We start from the raw sequence: 19,900 nt of genomic DNA, 5'->3' as shown, positions 1-19,900 counted from the left end.
TTACTAAATAATTGATTTCTAAAATAGAAATGGTAATAAAAAGAAAAGGAGAATCTAACAAATGAGCAAAAGAATATAAAAAAAACAAGTTGAATTGAACTAAAATATTTAAATTATAAAACATTTTGAAATTACCAACAATAGAATAAGATATTTAAATTTGAAATAATACATCAAAATTTTCAAAATACAAAGACTATGACATAAATTTAACATTGTTGGTTTGAGCCAACACAGTGGTGTCAATTTTTCATTGAATGACTTGGGATGCAACACACGGAACATTGTTTTGGTTGACCTACTTCTCGGATATCCATTTTGGTGTGGATACGAGAGGAGGCAGGACAACCCTTGGAATTTCTTTTCTTGTCTGGGTCAGGGCAAATCATTGACTCGTGACACGGTAGCTAATACGCTTTATTGTGCAATCCTCCAAACAATGCTCTATATGCAAAGAATGTATGTAGTTTTTTGTACTCATGGTGAGCATGCTTACAAGCAGCAACAACATGAGAATAAGATATGTGTAATTTCTTGAATTTTTCACAGTCACACCACCTTTCATTTAGCCTGATCATGAAATCTCCGGTGGATCAAACCTCTCTCAGCTTTATTGTCTCCAAGACTAAGAATCCTGTGTCGCGTCGATCGAACTCAAGAACAGTGTGAGTGTTTGCTTTTCTCTATGCATCTTCGATGACCTTGTTCAGTACTTGTGTATAAACTTGCTCAAATGCAGACATTGTTGCGACTTCTCTCCCTCTTTTGCTATGGGAAAAATATTTTTCATCTATTCAAAATTTAATACCAATGGTCTAATTGAGTTGAATGCAATTTTTTGGCATTCTTCAAATAAAATCTTTGCACTGTTACACAAACCAAGGAAACCAAGAACAGTTCGTGAGATAATTATTCTAATGCGTGATGAATCTATGGTCATTCCATAAACTATTTGTTGTTACTGTTTTAGAACAAACTTGTAATTCATTATTAGATTTTTGTTGTTTCTTTTTTTAAAAAAGATTTTCCACTTTAATCGTGTTAGTCCCAGAAGATTATGATGTTTACCTAAGTTTTATTTATCTAAATTTTCTTTTTTTTCCATCTCCTTCAATCCAAATAAACTTGATTTCATTTAAGGACTATATTTTTCTTAAAATATTACTCTAGATAAATTATATTTATGTACTCATAGTTTTACATCAATCATTAATGCATACTATTAAAATTAAACATATTTTATTTTTTTAGGTAAAAGAATTAGATCACTTAAAAATATAAGCATTTTTCATAAAAAAATATATTTAATAAGTAAGAAAATTAATAAAAATATGATGTAAGAAAAATTATAATGGTTCTTTTTTTATTTCATTGACAGGTTTCTTTCTTTATAAGGATGTTATTTAATAGGTAAGATATTATATTACATTTTTTAAAATTTGTATTTTTCCTAAAAATGCATATCCATAGTCTATGCAAGTAATACTTTTAATATACATCTTTATATTTTATGAGTATTTAGATATTTATATTGAATTTTTTTTTCTTAAACATTAGTTAAACAAAAATAATTTTTCATATGATAGTTATAAATCATAACAAGGAAAATATTTAACTAAATTTAAATACAATATTTTTTTTAGCTAGGTTGAGTTTCATTTAAGCAATATTTAAAAAAAACACTATTCTAGATAAATTATATTTTTTAAAATTAATATATAAATCAGTAAAATAAAAATTTAAAAAATGGCTTATTTAAAGAAAAACAACATTTTTTAAAAATAAAAATAAAAATTAAAAAATAAATAAAAGAAATAAAAAAAAATAAAAACAAAAAAAAATCAATTTCAATTTTCGAAATTGATTTAAAAAAAAACCTTGTTTATAAATCGATTCTTTAGAAGCTAATTTTTAAACTAGGAAAAAGAAACATACCTTAGAAATCGGTTTCTAATAAACCAATTTTTAAAGTTCTTGGGAAACCAATTTCTAAAGTACGTAAAAAAAATTGTAGGTGAGCTGAATGGTGTTTTTTATCATTGGTATTGACACTACAAAAAAAATTGTTTTTTTATGATGAACCTTATAAGACGGTTACCATAAAACTATCTTAGAACGTTAGGCGGTAACAATTTTGTAAATAACAAGAGATGTATGACAACAATTTTATAAAAACCGTTTTAGAAGGTGAGTGTTGAAAGACGGTTTTAATAAAATTATTTTAAAAATCAAGTATTTAAAGACATTTTTTTTATTAAAACCATATTTGAAATTAGTCTCGCTCAGTTTTCCTCATACACCTTTTAATTTATTTGTGCCCTAGCCTTTCTCAAAATATCTCCTTCCATTGTTTCTGTCTTTTCCTTCCACAAGCAACAACAATGAAGATGAGCGACAACGATGAAGACAAGCTTCTCCAGAGTGTCAGCAAGATGTCAATGCTCCCATTTCCTAAACCTCAAGTTGGTTCTTCTTCTTCATGTTCCCGTTTTCACTCTTTCTCTCTCTTTCTTTCAATCTCAAACCACAACTATGATCTTTTTTCCCGGAATAAAGAGCCCTTGACTCTTGAGAAGAAAATGCGTGTTTCCTTGAGTAGTCGAAAGGAAGCAGAATGGGATCCAAAATGCTTCCAAAATGGGGAAGCCTTGCCTAATGGGAATCGACGAAGTTGGAAGAGGTCCCATTTTAATTTCATTCCCTTTTTCATCCTCCACTTTCTCCCTTTTTTCTTCCTTTTAACATATTTTTGTCATTGTTTCAGGGCCTATGGTCTAAGATTGCTTATATTGTGCTCAATCCTATCCGAAGACCCTATCCACATAGAGTTTTACAGGCACCATTCCACCTCATCTTCTTTTTATTATTTTTTTGTTCTGAACTTTTTTTTGGTTCTTTAATTAGGGTTGATGAGGCTTTTGACACAAAGGAAATGGAGGGAGTGATGTAAGTTCTTGATTATGGAAGCTTATATACGAGTTCTTAGTTATGGTACCATACCAATCTTTCTTTGCTTTTGGTTTTCACTTTTTAGGGGAGGAATCTTGATATGTCAAAACATGGTAGAAGTAAGGAAAGAGTATATGTGTGGTTAGAGTTTTGAGTAAGCATAAATAGTGCCTAAATGTGATTTTTATTCTCATGGGCATAATGCATCCTTAGTACTATTTTATGTTGACTATATATAAGAAACATTAGTTCTCTCAGAGATATGTTTTCAAGAAATTTTATTTTTGTTAAATTGTTTTTTAACAAATAATCTTTTTCACTAATAGTTCTGAAAACCCTTTTGAAATTAAGTTTTGAGTGAGCATAGATAGTACTCACTTTCTTTTATTTAGGATAGCTTATTTGCTATACTTTTAGGTAAAACAAAGTATGCAAGAATTAATTAAAACAACTCTTAAATTCATGATTGCCAATAATAATCAAGCAAAAAGTTTTCAAGTTGTGGAAAGAGACATTTTATCCCTCCACACCAATTTATGCACCCCACTTATTCCCATAAAAATGTAATACCAAGAACCAAACTGGAAATAAAATGGGGCAATAGTATCCTTAACTGGGAAAACTAAAACCCCCCAATTGATAAACCATAATTAATGAATATACCTTGGGTGATAGCAACTCCGAAACATACTAGCCACTCATTCAACTAATTAATTGGTAAAATCTTGTCTGATGTTCATAAGCTTGATACTTGAGAAATTTCCATTTTAATGACCTATTTCTGTTAGTGTCCTCTATCATAGCAAACTCTTATAAAGGGTCCAATCATTAATATAAATTAATAGAGACGAATGATAATTGAGCAATGAAAACTTGATCTTTAATAGTGTGATTCACTAGTTTAAGCCGACTTGGTTGTTGTTTATGCTAATAGTTGAACTGACATGGGAGATGCTTGTGTTCTTGTATGAGGCGACCACTTAAAGGATTATGGATGTAACATGCCAAGGCCTTGGCTGAAGTTGTCAAGTTTCATGGGAAAAAGAAGTTCTCCAGGTAAATGTAAATGGCAAGATCTTTACTCAATTTTTTAGTAATTTGCTTATTTAATTATCTATTTCTGATATTGTTAATTAAGAGATATTAGATATTCACAATTACTCTGTTTAAACCAATCACACAAACACTTAAATTAGTGGTTAAAGAAATTGAGTTCTGACATTGACTAATGATGTAAAAAATTTGAGTTCCTAATCTTAAAAACATTTGTATACGTAACACATGGTTTTAAAGTTAGAAACTTGTCATCTCATAAAAGATAGTGTAATAAAGTAACAATCTAAATCAATTCATATCTATTTATATATGAATTAATTTATACGTAAAAAAATTAAGAGTTTTTCTATGTATATGACCGAAGCTCCCAAACAAGACAAACAATTACTGGTGGACTTTACTTCTAATTGATCCTTTCCAGGGATATCCTAAGATGATTTTTCAGAAAACTATCTTAAAAAATTGATCTTCTAAGACGGTTTGAGAATTGTCGTGAAAAGTCTTGATTTTTCACGACGACGACTTCAAAGACACTTAAAAACCATCATAAAAAAATTCTCATAACCATCATGGAAAGTGCTATTTTTAGTAGTGTGATACAAATATGTCTCTATTAAAAACAATGATAAATTTTTGTCAAGAACTATGAATCCACACAAGGTAGATATTTTAATCTCAATGTGATTTATTTTATACTCAAATTTAAATCCTTGATCATTTGATTAAGAGATACAAGTCATTGTCACTTGTGACAACTATCATTGTATTTAAGTTTATTTTTTCGATAATTTTGATTACACAATATTACCTTAACAATTTCATGTTAATTGTAGAGAAGAAAAGGTTATGCATGCAATTTTACTCTTATGACTAATTAATATTTCAGTATGTGCAATGACACGAAAATTGTTTAATTTATATAACTAAAATTTGTGATATATAAATATTTTTTTTAATAAATAAACAATATTATAAATCAAATTTAAAATAAAATATTTTGAACTTATAAATTATATTTTCGAATTATGATAATCAAATTATATAGTGATAACAAATTTCTAGTTTGTGCATATGTAACTAAATATTGAATCATCTTAAATACATATTGTAGTTCAATTTAACTTGAATCAGATTGATATTCAAGATAATTTTTTTTTCAATTTTCAGTTTATGTAGTTATAATTTCCCAGTTCAATTATTACGATGCGCATTTAATTGAATATGTTGATGAACACACCTCAATTATACGAAACATGGAAAACACAAGTCCTTTCTTTCATGAAATCTCTAAGACTTTTTCCAACACTACTACATAAATGACATTCTAAGTCGGTTATATACGACTTTCTAAGACGGTTTTGAACAGTCGTAGAATGAGACGTCATAATATGGTATTGCACTTATTACGACGGTTATTGAACCGTCATAGATAATAGCATTTTCTAAGACGGTTATTTAATAACCGTTTTAGAGTGTTCTCTTTTTAAAGGCGGTTGTATTATCTGGACCGGCTTAATATGTATTACTTTTTACGACGGTTCATTTTTTAACCGTCTTAGAAAGTAATAGATACTAAGACGGTCTTCACTACACCCGTCTTAATATGTCTTCAGAAACATGCAAAATCTAAGACGGTTATTCAATAACCGTCTTAGAAAATTCCACATTCTAAATCGGTTAAATGCGAATCGTCGTAGTATGTTTGGGAAACTAATTACCTCTTCAGCCTAAGAGACTCCATCATCTTCCTCAGAAGTTTCTGGCTGCTTCCTTGGCGGTGGCTTGTAATCTTTATCATCCTCATAATCAATCAGTGATCTTGGACTAAAAATCAAGATGAACAAATTATTTTAAAGCATATAAACTACAAACAGTTAAACATAATACTAAGAAACTAAAGTGTACCTTAACTGTGAATAGCTTGCAGCAACTCCATTGGATATATTAGGTTGTTGGTGTCCTTTTAGATTACATGGAACAGAAGCAGTATCCTCCTCGTCACTGATCAAATAAACAAAACTTAAGAGACTCTGTGCTAACAGTATAAGCATCTGAAAATCTACTAGCATGATAAAAAAAATAAGGTATGTACCTATCCTCATTAAAGTACCGTTCTTCTTCTATCTCCAGAGCACGCTCATCATTTCTTCAAAGGTCTACTACAAGCACGTAAACTCAAGCTTGTGTTTGGCCCACAATTCATGCTCAAAAAGAAAAAGACTTACCTGCTCATATTTAACTTGAGCGAATTGAAGCCAAATTCTCAAATTTCACAAGCTGGTCCAAAAAAGAATGGACTATGTATCTCAGCAATAATTTCAAATTCTCCAACACAATACAATATCATCAGCACAACATTGCTTTAGGCATTTAAGATCCAGAACAATTACTAAAGATTCACACCTTCTGAATAAACTCAAAAAATTCCAGAACAGCAGAATGGAGCAGATTGTAGCGATTGCCATTGGAAACAAATGCATCAATAATTGGCTTCAAAACATTATTCCTAACAAAATATTTTATCAGATGTTCATCCTGTATGTTAACACTCCAAATTGTTAATGAAATACAAAATGACCAGTTTTTATAAAGAAAAAACATTTCTTTGGTAATAAGGAGGATGAGCTCCAAACTAACAGATTCAACTTAGTCGAAAAAAATTAGACATCTAAAGAAGGAAGGGGTTGCAAGTTGCAACAGACAAAACTCTAGTTCAAAACATGACTAAAATATATATATATATATATATATATATATATATATATATATATATATATATATATATATATATATATAATGAAAATTATTAATAATTTTGAGGAACAAGGGTATCAATTCTCGATTCAAATTAGAGAACCTAAGTTTTGAATTGGGAATGGTTAGATTGACGGAAAATTAAAAATAGCTTCAAATATATTATATAAATGATAAATGATGTACATATGCATAATCTAGTTCTTAAGAATTTTTGTTGAAATACCTAAATGTCTGCAGTTTGAAAATGAATAATCTAGTTCTTAAGAATTTTTGTTATGTTTCAAATTTATAGGATGTTGTATAGATAAAGATAATAAGGATATTATTTTCATTACCTAAACTTATGGATGTTATCAGTTTTATCTTAAGATCGGGGTGTTGTTGGTATTTGAATTTTGTGACACTAAAAGTCTACATATAATGTCCAAGGATAAAAGTTTAACAAGCTCCTATGCATTCTCTTCTTTTGAAAAAATTATTTTTTCTACAAAAATCTCAATTAATAAAATGATTCAATGATCTAAGCTTGCAATTTTAGGTCAACATGGATAAAATTTCCTAACCAATAAAATCATGTAGGCAGATACACATTTTCTCAATAACAAGGGAATTCAGTAGTTTTTACCTTTGTGGTCGAAAAATGCCCAGTAAAACTTGTAGCTAGATAACACCATATAGTGCAGCTCCTAATCTTTGATGACTATTGTTGAAGAGGTTGTTGAAATTTTTTATGGACATGATTGCTCCAACTGTGGCAATGCAATCTGAAACTGAAGTATGACAATTATATTCTTGTGGTATATTTTAATGTTAAATTAATTTTTAAATTTTACAATTTATAGGTCAAATTAATCTCTAAACATTACAATTTAGGTCCCACAAAATTTAATGGGAGAATATAATTGTCACATTTTTTTATATATACAAAAATTAAATTAGAATTTTTTGTTTTTTTATGAACTAAATTATCTTACACTTTTAAAGTGTTCATTTACTAAAAAAAGTATATCTTCTTTTTTGCTGCTTAGCTAATGTTTCTTTTCAATAGAAACTATTAGCTACCCATTTTTGTTGGTATTACTACTTATTGCACTTGATATTTCATATATAGATATATATTAAAATTTTGAGCCAAATCTTCTAAACGATTATGTAGGCTATTTATATTGAGCTTGTGTGTGTTGTTCATTAATCATGTAGACTTGTAGAGATTCAAGACGCTAAAAGACAAATCATTTGTCAACCACGTGAGTCTATATTATTATAATATACTATAATATGTATATGTATACTTATTGAAGCCTCTAACTATATCTTATGCTAAAAACTAATTTAAGCATGATATTTGTTCTAGCCAAAGACATAAAAACCAACTAACATTTACCAATAAAATAAACTTTTTAAACAAAAAAATATTATTTACTCTGATTTTAATTGTACAATTATAGGCAACTGTGAGCTATTTTCATAGGAAAAAAATGATAACCATGCATTCTCTCATAGCAAGAACAGAAGGTACGTACCAACAATCTAATTAAGCAAAAAGAAAAAAGTTCATTTATTATATATATATATATATATATATATATATATATATATATATATATAACTCATTTTTAATTTAGTTCTTAAAAAATAATTTATTCTTTATATGTACAATTATTTTCTATGTACAATATCCCATCGGTTACTACTGTTATAAGTAAACTGGAATTGATACAAACTATATATTATGAAGTATGAAATTCATATCGAAAATAAATCTTACGTATAAGGATAAAAAAAAGTATAATATTATAGTATCTGTGTACACTTCATTGTGCGTTATAACTAGTTGCAGATGCCAAGAGAAGAACAATATATATAATGGAATAATATTTTTCTAGTTTATTAAAATTTATTGTGCTTTTAATCACCATTTATTTAAAAATGTACTAATAATAACAATATAAATTGTTTTAGAGAAGCAACTCACTGCTGCCACTGCATATGACAAGCCTATCAATATGATGCAGGCACCTGGAACTTCTACATCTGTCAAGTTTTACAAGTGCTATTAGTGAGTCATGTTCCATATAGAAGAGTGATATCAAAATTCTATATGCAAAGAAAAAGCATAATTAGATAAACAGTAAGCAAACATAAATCAAGTCAATTCACATTTCACAAGCTTAATTTTTTTGGTTTAAGATTTCAGGTATCTTCTAATGGATGCAATCCTGCTCAAGTTGGATAGTAGGATCACTAAGGGTACCGTACAACCCTTTGGGGTAAGCCTTCCCAGTTATAGTCCCATTTGCTCCAGAGCCACCCTGGCCATTACCCTTTCCTCCCCTATCATAATCAGATAAAATTATGAAGTTACAAACAAAAAGCAATGGCATAAACTGAAATGAAATAGAGAGCTAAAACAGAAAAGTTCAACAGAAAAAAAATTGATAAATTCATACAAAAAAGAGGGGATATTTTAAAGTTTTCAAAAGTTAGGGACTGCAATCACCCCCTGAAGCTGTACATAGTTCCCCTCCAACCCCAAGAGAAACATGTTGCAACTAAGACATTAACCAATGCATGCCAGACACATGATTAGAAATGCTACAAGGAATTTGATTGCTGCATGTATTCATATATATAGCCAGGCCATAAATAAGCTGATGTATCAAGCAATTTTTTTGCAATACAAGCCTCAACAATTAGATGTCGCAAGTTTCCAGCTGCAGGTAAAAAAAAATGAACACAAAAATAAAAATAAGTGTCACCTGCACACCAAAGACATAAAAGATAGGGATTCAGAACAAACATATGAACAGACTTTTATGAGATAGCCTTATATGAAAAGTAAATAACAGAGAGGTAAAAAGAGCATTACATTATGACCAAATTATGAAAATATGATTGAATACCACAGGCGTATAAAAAAATGATTAAATACCACAATAGTTTAACTTTGGTCCAACAGATTTATTAGCCCAACAGATTTTCTATCTTTCCATAGATTCCTTGGATTATTTTAACTTTGGTCCACTCCAGCAGTTTAACCCTAGCTCTGCCTCAGTTAGAACCTAAAAATAAAATTATAAAAAGGATACATATCAATTAGAAGTACAAATGCTACAGAAAAAAAAGAACTTTACAGATTCTGATTACCACAACATAAGAATTTACTCACAACATTTCATCGGCATGTCATTCGTGCTCATATATTTGAAGCATCCACTACCAACAGGGTTTCCTGATAAGAACATAATAGCTTTGGCAGCAGCTTGATTGGCTTCCACAAGAACAAGTTGAGGTGGTGTCAGTAAGGACTCATAATCACCCAATAACTGTAAGCTGGTAATCAATTCCGCACGACACTTCCGCAAAGCTAGTTTATTTTTCCCTTGATTTGTAGGGCTATGTTCAGCTTCTTCAATAAGTTGACCTTCCTCTTATTTACCCCTTATCATTTGAGTAAAAATTGAAGTAGTAAAACATGAGATTAATACTTTCTTGGAATTGAACAATAGTAAGGAATAATTTTTCAAAGCTTATAACAAATATGAAAATATTGTACATTCCTAAGTTCACATTCCAAAAAATAAATATTTAAACCATGAAACAAGTCATAGAAGTAAAAATATATAGCCAAAAAGATCAAACCTGCAATAAACAGGATGGATGGTCCAAAAAGGAGAATTTCGAAAGGTGAGGTTTGATATAAGAACATTATCCGAGTTGATTAGTTCAAGGAGGTGCCCTCTCGTGTGCTCCAATGTTCTGTTCCACCAAAGTTCCCACCACATCCTTCCTTGACCATTCACTATCCCACTTTGTCCTACAAAACCACATAATAGTTTAAATTAATGAAATAGCAGTTAAATATGTAAATTTATTTTAATTTTTCATTAACAAAAAACCCAAATCGGAACCACATGTGAATATGAAGCTGCACCCACGTATTCCTCCGTCAACCCAGCCGATTATTATCATTTTTTTATCCAAACAAAATAAATTAATTTAAACACGCATAAATTCGTAAATTCAAAAACAAAACAAAAGAAATATAAAATAAATAAAAGAAAGTTGGAATCTGAGAGGCGAGAATAACAGCACCGTGGTGAAGAAAAAATGTGAAATTGCTTGTGAGATTGAAACTGCCGGTGCGGATATTAAGCTGGGCCCCACCGCGGTTCTGGAAGCGTTACATGTACCGAATCGCCCTCCGAAACGATTTGGTGTTGGATGTTTTCCCGTCTCCGCCGCCACCGAAATCCTCGATCGACAAGACGACCTTCCTTGGTGGAACATCGCGAAAGAAGCCAGCGCAGGTTGGTGTAGTTGTTGGAAGGGGCGGAAGTTGAAACCCGGAGGCGGAGGCGGCGACGAGACTTCCAAGGTCTCGGTGGAGATTCAAACCACGTGGCAACATGATGATTGAGAAGAAGAAGATGGAAGAGAGAGAAATTTGAAGAAATAGAAAAAGTGGGAATGGGAATGAAAAAAAGAAGGTTTGGAGCGGAAGGAGAAGATGAAGGCTTGGTTATTATGTGGCAGGGAGGGTTTGAAGGAAAGGATTGGAGTGCAGCGTCATACATGGGTTTGGAGGGGAGGAGTGGGGTGCGGCGCGGGAGCCTTATGTCTGAGATTGAAACCACTGAAGCTAGGGTTAGTAGTAAATGAACGAATATGAAGGCGGTTCTTTAAGAAACCCGTCGTAGTTTAAGTTTTCACTAATTATAAAAATGTCACCATGTCACATTCTAAGACGGTTTTTCATGACCGTCTTAGAATGTGCGTCGTAAAAATAAAATATAATAATTTTAATTACAAAAATGCCATCACGTCACATTCTAAGACGGTCTTAGTATAACCGTCTTAGAATGTGCATCGTAAAAAACAAGTTTTTTAGTAGTGCAAGTCCCACGTGAAGCCTCCTTAAAAATTGTTGTCGGGACAAACTTGTCCGCCAGATTTATTTACAGTCAAATAAATCCGAACGAGTTTGGACAAACAAGGTTGAAGATCAGACAAACTCCCGCGTAAAGTTTTTTTTTTTCTTTCTTTTTAGTTGAAATTTTAATAATCAAATTGATGCAAAAACAGTATTGTTTTCAAATAATAGAAGTTGGGTGATTGAAATAATCGACTTTGTTGACTGAGTCACCAACATGTTCACGTTCTCAAGTTTTTTAATTATGAAACTGACGCTCATGGAAACCAAACACGTGCACGTTCCCATTCACGAGTTAAAAATGCATGAGTCTAGAATGTTGTGAATTTAGACAAGAAAAGGAGCATTGGTAGTAGTTTCTGCTTTTACACAATCTTCCCAAAGAAATAGCTTCAGCAATCGATTTTGTCTTCATAATAACATGAGATATTGATTATCCTTTTAATCAATCAAATCACTTTAAATATATTTTTTAAAAAAAAAGTATTTTTAATATGCTGATTAAATCATTATTTTCATCTTTAAAATAATACTGTATTCGATTTTATAAAAGACTAAATTAATATTCAGAAGAAAAACTAAATGTTTTTGCTTACCATGTTACCAACTTTCTTTTATCAGTATAATTAATTAATTTGAGTATCTATGTTATGATAAATAATTTTAAACTAATTTATCTTTATTTAAATTACGAAAATTGCAAATATGAACCTATTAGGCCATTACCAAATATAAAACCTTACTCCCAACTCCCAAGTAATAAAAATCCCAAGAGCAATCAATAATCATTGATAACTCAGTATTCCTTAATATTTCGTTTTTGTTTATACCTAAGTTACTAATATCTTTTTACTTAATTAAATTAGTTATGTATTCTCTTTACATTTTTTTTAAAAAAATTATATCTTTATTCCAGACTCATGCATGGTTCATAATTGAGTCCCAAATAACGTATTTAAGAGACTCTCTATTTTAGGATAAAGAGATCATAATTATTATCACATTTTTTGAGGTTTTTCAATATTATTTGTACACACACTAAGTAATACATTTAAGGGACTAGCATTATTTTGGGCTAAATTTATTAGATTTAAAAGTCACTTTAAATTTTAAACTAAACATAAAAGCTTTAAAAATAAAATAAACGTTATTTGAATTTTTTTTACTCAAAAATCTCTTTAAAACTAAAAAAAAATGTTTCTTTGTTCAGGCCACACCATTACCAATTTGTTCAATATGAAAATAGAAAGGAATTAATATATACAACTTATTTTAAAATTTATTTTTTCCTTTTTATGTAAAAAATAAGTTTCTTTTTTTTAAAAAAAAAATCCTACAATTATAATTAACCTAACATTTTAAAGAAAAAAGAAAAATTAGGAATAAGTTGAATTAGACACTAGTACTTTAATCTCTTCTTGAAAACCAATCTCTCCCTTAAAATGAAAAAAATGCTTAAAATAAGTGTAACACATCTTAACTCTTAATAATAAACTTTCCCTCATACAGGTAAATGGACATTAAACTCAAATCAATGTACTAGTACTTAAAAACATTATTTTCCGTCTTTAATAGATTTGACCGTTCTTTGAACCACCGGCGTCCAACAGAGAAGAATAGATCAAATAATGATAAACAAACAATTAATAACATTGAATTTAGTCATTAAAGTAGGGTTACGTAATTTTGGTAATTTACGAAATTTAAAACCGTATTCGAACCGAAATTATGATAAGTACGTGAATTTCATCTGTCATATTAGGTGGAGTATATCCTTTTATATATTTTTTGACATAATTTTAATTATTTAACGATTTTGTGTAAATTTTCTGATAAAAATGCATTTAAATTATTCAGTAAAATATTTTATACGAGACGTATCTGACAATAAATATTAAGTTGAAAAAAACTATCACTGCAGATCTATTAACAAAGAGTTGTTCTGACTTTATAAGTGATTTTGAATTTGAGATTTTAAACCAATAAATATTGATCGGTCTGAATGGATTGTTTATTCTAAAATTAAATAATAAAAACTATACTCTAAACTGAATAAATTTAATCACGCTCGAGTTACTTTAACAGGGTCAAAAAGCTTAAAGCCACCTAAACTAAAAAAAATAGAAAAATAAATATAAAATTATACTATTTCTATTTATGAGATTAAACTTTTTAAAGTTATTTTTTTTTTCACGTCCATGTAAAACAAAAAGAGAAACAATAATGATAATAATATTTTTTTAAAGAGTCTTGCTAATTGATATTTTTGGAGACATCATTAAGAAACTAAAATAAGAAAATATGTATTATAAATATCATATGAGTATAAAATAAGTCACAAATAACATAATTTTTTGTATCTGAATATTTTTTTTAGTCCTTTAATTAATTAAAATTCCAAAAATGCTGATTAGTATTTTTATTTTTGAAAAATTATATAAATTCATTATTGTAAATTAAATTAACTATTTATTAATTTTATAAATTAGTTAATTAAATCTTATAGCAATATGAAGGGATGAATGCAGCTTATTTTTGTGTTAAGGAGACAATGATTATTTTCTTTTGTCATTCCATAATCCTATCCATTCACTCCCTGGAAATCCAATCATCCGCACCGTCCAAGCCGCCTGTTATTTTTATTTATCACTCTGCCATTACACGTTGTCGTTCTCATCCATCCTTTCAATCAGTATAAAATTCTTTATTTTTGCGTGGCGAGGAACAAAATCTATTGTCACAGCCATTGCTTCAAAGCCACCACTTGCTGGTGACGCACCCGCTCGTGACAGTAGCACTGCCTCGTTCATTTCTTCAAACCGAAATTGTTCCTTAATTTGTCGATTCGCTTCTCAGTTTTCGCGTGCGATTCTCAAGGAACCGAAGGACAAAGCGCTGGATCGAGAATCTTGATTCGGTTTGATTTTTACGTTTTTGACTTCTGATTCACGCGCTTTTCGACAAGCTGATACGCTCTTGGATTTTTGCGGGATTCGATCGTATCGTATTTCATTGCAATCATGACTCAGGTTCCATTTTTAATTGTTTTTTTTTTTTATCTTTTTCGCATTTGATTGTGTTAGTTTCTGAATCTGAATGTCTAGTGCCATGATTTGTGATTTCTGAAATGATTATAATGATGATGTTTGATCATGATCATGATCATGGTTATGGTGATGATGATTGTGGCAGGCGGTGGAGGTCCTGAACCGGTATGGGACGGATCTGGTTGGGGAGCCGAGAGATTCTGATTCTGAGTGTTTGGCGGGTTTTGAGTGTTTTCTGAACATTGTGAGGGCATTGGGAATGGGATCGTGTATCTCAGAGGTTGGAGCTGGTGGTAATTCACCTCCTCTTCTTCCTTATTCGCCTGAATCCAACATGGATGGTGGAAAGAGAAGAAGGTTGAGGGGTTCCTCTTCGTTTGATTTCAAAGTGCCTGGGAGGATGTTCTTGAATGGTTCAAGCGAGGTTGCATCCATGTATTGCAAGCAAGGAAGAAAAGGGATCAACCAAGATGCTATGCTTGTTTGGGAGGTTAGCCCCTTCTCTCTCAGCATCCATTGATGTTGTTTCGGGATATTTATGTCTTTTACATTGCATTTGTATAATTGTATTCACATTATGCGGTTTGCAGTAATAGAAATGAAGGCGCGTCTATTTTTCTCCTTTTTGGAAGTTAAAAAGTTCTATATTTGAAAGGGAATCAAAGTTAAGTAGGTGTTCTGCTTTTGTTATAAGTTTTTTAAAGAATCATTGAATGGGTTAGTTATGTCATTATTTAGCTTATCATTATGCTTAGACCAAGTGTACATGATTTAGTGCTTAAAAAAATCATTGTTTTTGTGTATTTGGAATAAATATGAACTGATATGTGGAGCCTTGACGTAAGGAGTATGTTATTAACTTTGTCTTACCTTTACCTCTGTTCATTTCTTTTCCAAATACTCTTCTCAATCTTCTTAGGTTGTTAGTAGTGCCTTTTCATGCTGCCAATGCAGTATAAAATATAAATAACATCCTCCCTCCATTGTTAGTAGTACCTTTACCTCTGTTCATTTCTTTTCCAAATACTCTTCTCAATCTTCTTAGGTTGTTAGTAGTTCCTTGTCATGCTGCCAATGCAGTATAAAATATAAATAACATCCTCCCTCCATTGCTTTCTAATAGTCTAATAGATCATTGTGTTCTCCATCTCTTCCCACTTCAGCATAGTTTGAATGAGATACATCAATTTTACAAAATAATAGTTTTTGTTAAGATGTTCTACATCAGCCAAAATACTCCTTATAAAACTTGAAAAATCTTCTCTCCTTGAGTTAACTTTTGGGGTTGAGTTAAACCTAACCCATTGTTTATAGTTTCTTTATTATCTTTCTCTTACAGTTTGAGTCTTCAGATGTCTACTCACAGTTTTGTTGTTTCAGTTTGCACTAAGACTAATGATATAGATGTTAATAATGTGCACAAAACTTTGTGTATTTTCCTTGTGCAGAACTTTTGTTCAAAGGAAGACACCATTTTTTGTGGTGTTTTTGATGGTCATGGACCTTATGGCCACAGAGTTGCAAAGAAAGTTAGGGATTCTTTTCCTTTAAAGCTTAATGCCCAATGGGATTTGCATCATAAAAATAGAGACAGACTCAGTGATCATAGCAGTGCCACAGGAAGTTATAAATCTGAAGGGAATGGATTTAGACTGGTGGATGAGAAAACTAGTCCCATTGATCATGAACATGAAGAAACAGATACTATTTTGACATTACGAGAATCTTTTTTGAAGGCTTGTAAGATTATGGACAAAGAACTGAAACTTCATCCTGATATTGACTGCTTTTGTAGTGGGACTACAGCAGTTACCTTGGTCAAGCAAGTAAGATATAAATTACAATGTAATGTTCTCTTGATGATTTCTTTTTTTTTTTTTTTTGCATGTGGTTTACTTATGTTCTTTTAGGGGCTGGACCTTGTTATTGGAAATCTTGGGGACTCGAGAGCTGTACTGGGTACCCGAGATCATGATGATTCTCTTATTGCTGTTCAGTTGACTGTTGACCTTAAGCCAAATCTTCCAAGTACCTCTCTTTCTCTCTCCCCCCCCCCCCCCCCCCCCCCCCCCCCCCCCCAACATGTGTATGTTCTGAATGAACTTGACAAGTTGAAGAACTCCATCTCCTTATATTATTTCCCTTGAAATATTGAATCAATAATGCCAGCTTTATAATTATGATGTGAGTGCCAGTGCTTGTCTGATTTAGATAAATGGACTTGTCATTTATGGAAATCTAGAAGGGTAAGTAATGAATGTGTTGTAGTAGCATTTCAAAACCTTGGGCTTTCCTTGATAACTACGAGAGGACATTTATATTTAATGATTTAGGGTGTGACTGATTGTGTTTCTGTTTTTTCAGTTTCTAAAAACTATTTTTTAAAACAATTTTCAAAATCTAATTTTTAGAGAGTAGGAGTGGGGAAAAGAAGATGTGAGAAGAAATGTTTTTTTTTTAAAATTAAAAACTGAAAAGAGGTATTAGTTTTGGAAACAGCTTAAATAATTACCCTTATCAAACAGGTTTTTTAATTTTTTAAAAACAGAAAACACTTTCCGTAAAAGGAAACAAATGGACCCTTAGTTTTAGCATAACTCGTGTTAAAATGAAACTAAACAAATTGAACATTTGTTATACACCACTTTTCAGTACATTAGCCACCTGAGTATATCAAAATAAACTATCAAACATCTACATCTTTCTTGGGGAGGAAAGTTCTGCAGTGTTTATCATTTACATCTTTTCTTTTCTGTTTTCATTTTACCTGTGTTTTTGGGAGATTTAAATAGGCTTCCCTCTGCTTTATGGAGATAATATCTATTTTTTAATAAAGAAATACAAATGCCCTCTAGCTGAAACCTTATTTTTTTCTTTGATTTATTATATCTAACTTCAATGCCTTTTCTCTTTTGTTTTATCCAATATATATCTTTGGTTCCCTTTTAGAACAACTTGACTTTTGATTCAGGATTGGTGAATATTTTCGTTGTATGATTTAATAAATGCTGTGACTTGGCATTTGTTTTGACTTTTGATACATGAGTCAGTGTGGCATATCTATATGGGTATGGATGTGTGATGTAAAACTTGTTTTCACTTAGGGGAAGAAGAGAGGATCAGGCTTCGTAGAGGAAGGGTTTTTTCCCTTCAGAATGAACCTGAGGTGGCTCGAGTTTGGCTGCCTAACTCTGATTTCCCTGGTCTTGCTATGGCTCGGGCATTTGGAGATTTTTGCCTTAAGGACTTTGGATTGATTGCTGTTCCAGATATCTCATATCACCGTCTTACCGAGAAGGATGAATTTGTCGTGTTAGCAACAGATGGGGTAAGGCCTTATGGGACTCTTTTCTTATGATATACTGTCTTTTATGATTGACATATGTTGAAATTGACCTTAAATAGTATTTGAACTGCCACTTGCAACAGTTGAAATAACCAAATTTGGTTCTAAGTTCACTGTATTTAAATTGGCCTCTTATTGTTTAAGCTAACCACTTATCATGTAAAACTTATAACTTATTACTATTTGAGTTAGTAATGTAGATGATGAACACAAACTTAATATCCAAACTCAAAAGCTGTATCAATACATATTTTTTTATCAAGTTGTATCTCAAACCCATGTTTATATACACATATATGCACGTTATTCCTACCCTCTTTCAAACTGGAATTTGTAAATTGTTGAGCTTTTGGAAAAACTTGTTCTTTATGTCAGCAATTTACTGTTTTCCTTCCTCTCTCCTTTGAAGTTGTAACTCTAATTTTTCTCTTGTGGTCCATATTATGTTGTAACTTGAAATTTTATATTCTCCGAATTGTCTTGCAACATAAAATATGTAACTTGCAGTTTTTGTCACCTAACTATGTTATATGGAATATAATTTGCTGTGATGATATACTGGATTAGACGGAAATATTTGAATTTTTGTAAACTGTTTGATTCTTGTGGGCAGATTTGGGATGTTTTATCAAATGAAGAAGTTGTGGACATTGTAGCACCTGCTCCACGGTCTAGTGCTGCTAGAGCACTGGTTGAGTCAGCTGTTCAGGCATGGAAGACAAAATTTCCTTTTTGTAAGGTTGATGATTGTGCTGCCGTATGCCTCTTCTTTGATTCTGATTCAGATTTCAAGTCAACAGATACCAAAGACAAGTTGATACCGGAGGCATCTATTGACCAATCTGAGAAGTTATCTTTACTTGGTGAAAAGGGAGTTGGAATGGAAGCTGAAAAACAGCAGCAATAGCTCAAGTTTTGTACCATGTCTCTCCCAAGCCTTGCTGGTTTTATCGAGAAGGTTGGGTAAATTGTGCTGCAACAACAGTCAACAGAGAAAGGATCATTATTTTGATGATTTTTCGGTAGTTTTCTGCCAATATTCTTTTCATTATTTATCTTCCATTTCCTTCGACAGCATTTGAGGGGGGGGGGGGGCGCGTAATATATATTTCTTATCTGGAGGAAAAGGGGTACCGGGCTTTTTTTTTTTGTTGCTGGAGGTCATTTTCCTTCTCTGTATATTTGGTAGATTTGGAGTTTTTGTAGATCCAAGTCTCTAGATTCATATTATATAGTCTGTTCTGAAATCTGCCGTTTTTCATTTGCATCATTCTTAGGTTATAGTTTCCAATTTAGTCAGTAGTGAAAACTGAAAAGAATTGGATTTATTTCTTATGGACCTGAGTCAGGTTTTTGTACCTCCATGTTGTGTTGCTGTCAGAGATTAATGATATTGTTGTCTGTGTGATCCTATTGTGGGTTTTGTGTGGAAATCTTACTCTGAAGGAAATTTGTCTTTAAGGTATACCAGTAAAACTGTATTTACCTTTTGATTTAATTTATATTATTTCATGATTTTAACTTAATTTTAACAAGGATAAGTTATTTTAAAAAAAAAACTTATTTATTTTTGGGTACAGCGATAACAATGTCATCCGAGGGAAGGAGTCTGCTTCGACCTTGTTAAAAGAAACAATTTTTAATCTAAGTGTGCTGTTCGGAAGGTGTACAGAGTACTAATTAACCCACGAAGGTATGAGGGAATTAAGGATAGTAACATGCCAAAATAAATTTGGAATTCAGTTCCCGAAATTGTTAAGTGTTAGTTACTATAGTTTTTAATGAGGATTCTAGAAAATTAGGAATTAAATA

General features: G+C 31.1%; 1 protein-coding gene across 1 annotated transcript; it reads left to right on the top strand.

Annotated features, from left to right (window-relative positions):
• The first annotated feature begins 14,390 nt into the window (after window positions 1–14,390).
• Window positions 14,391–19,521, top strand: LOC114422830 (probable protein phosphatase 2C 33). The gene is made up of 6 exons (XM_028389369.1): window positions 14,391–14,724; window positions 14,888–15,232; window positions 16,191–16,568; window positions 16,653–16,770; window positions 17,847–18,070; window positions 18,702–19,521. The coding sequence occupies exons 1-6, from the start codon at window positions 14,716–14,718 to the stop codon at window positions 18,993–18,995; spliced, it is 1,368 nt and encodes a 455-aa protein (XP_028245170.1). The 5' UTR covers window positions 14,391–14,715; the 3' UTR covers window positions 18,996–19,521.
• The last annotated feature ends 379 nt before the right edge of the window (window positions 19,522–19,900 follow it).

Source organism: Glycine soja, chromosome 8, assembly GCF_004193775.1.
Source record: "Glycine soja cultivar W05 chromosome 8, ASM419377v2, whole genome shotgun sequence".
NCBI lineage: Eukaryota > Viridiplantae > Streptophyta > Magnoliopsida > Fabales > Fabaceae > Glycine > Glycine soja.
Note: the sequence above shows the minus strand (reverse complement) of the source record. Positions and strands in the feature narration are given on the sequence as shown.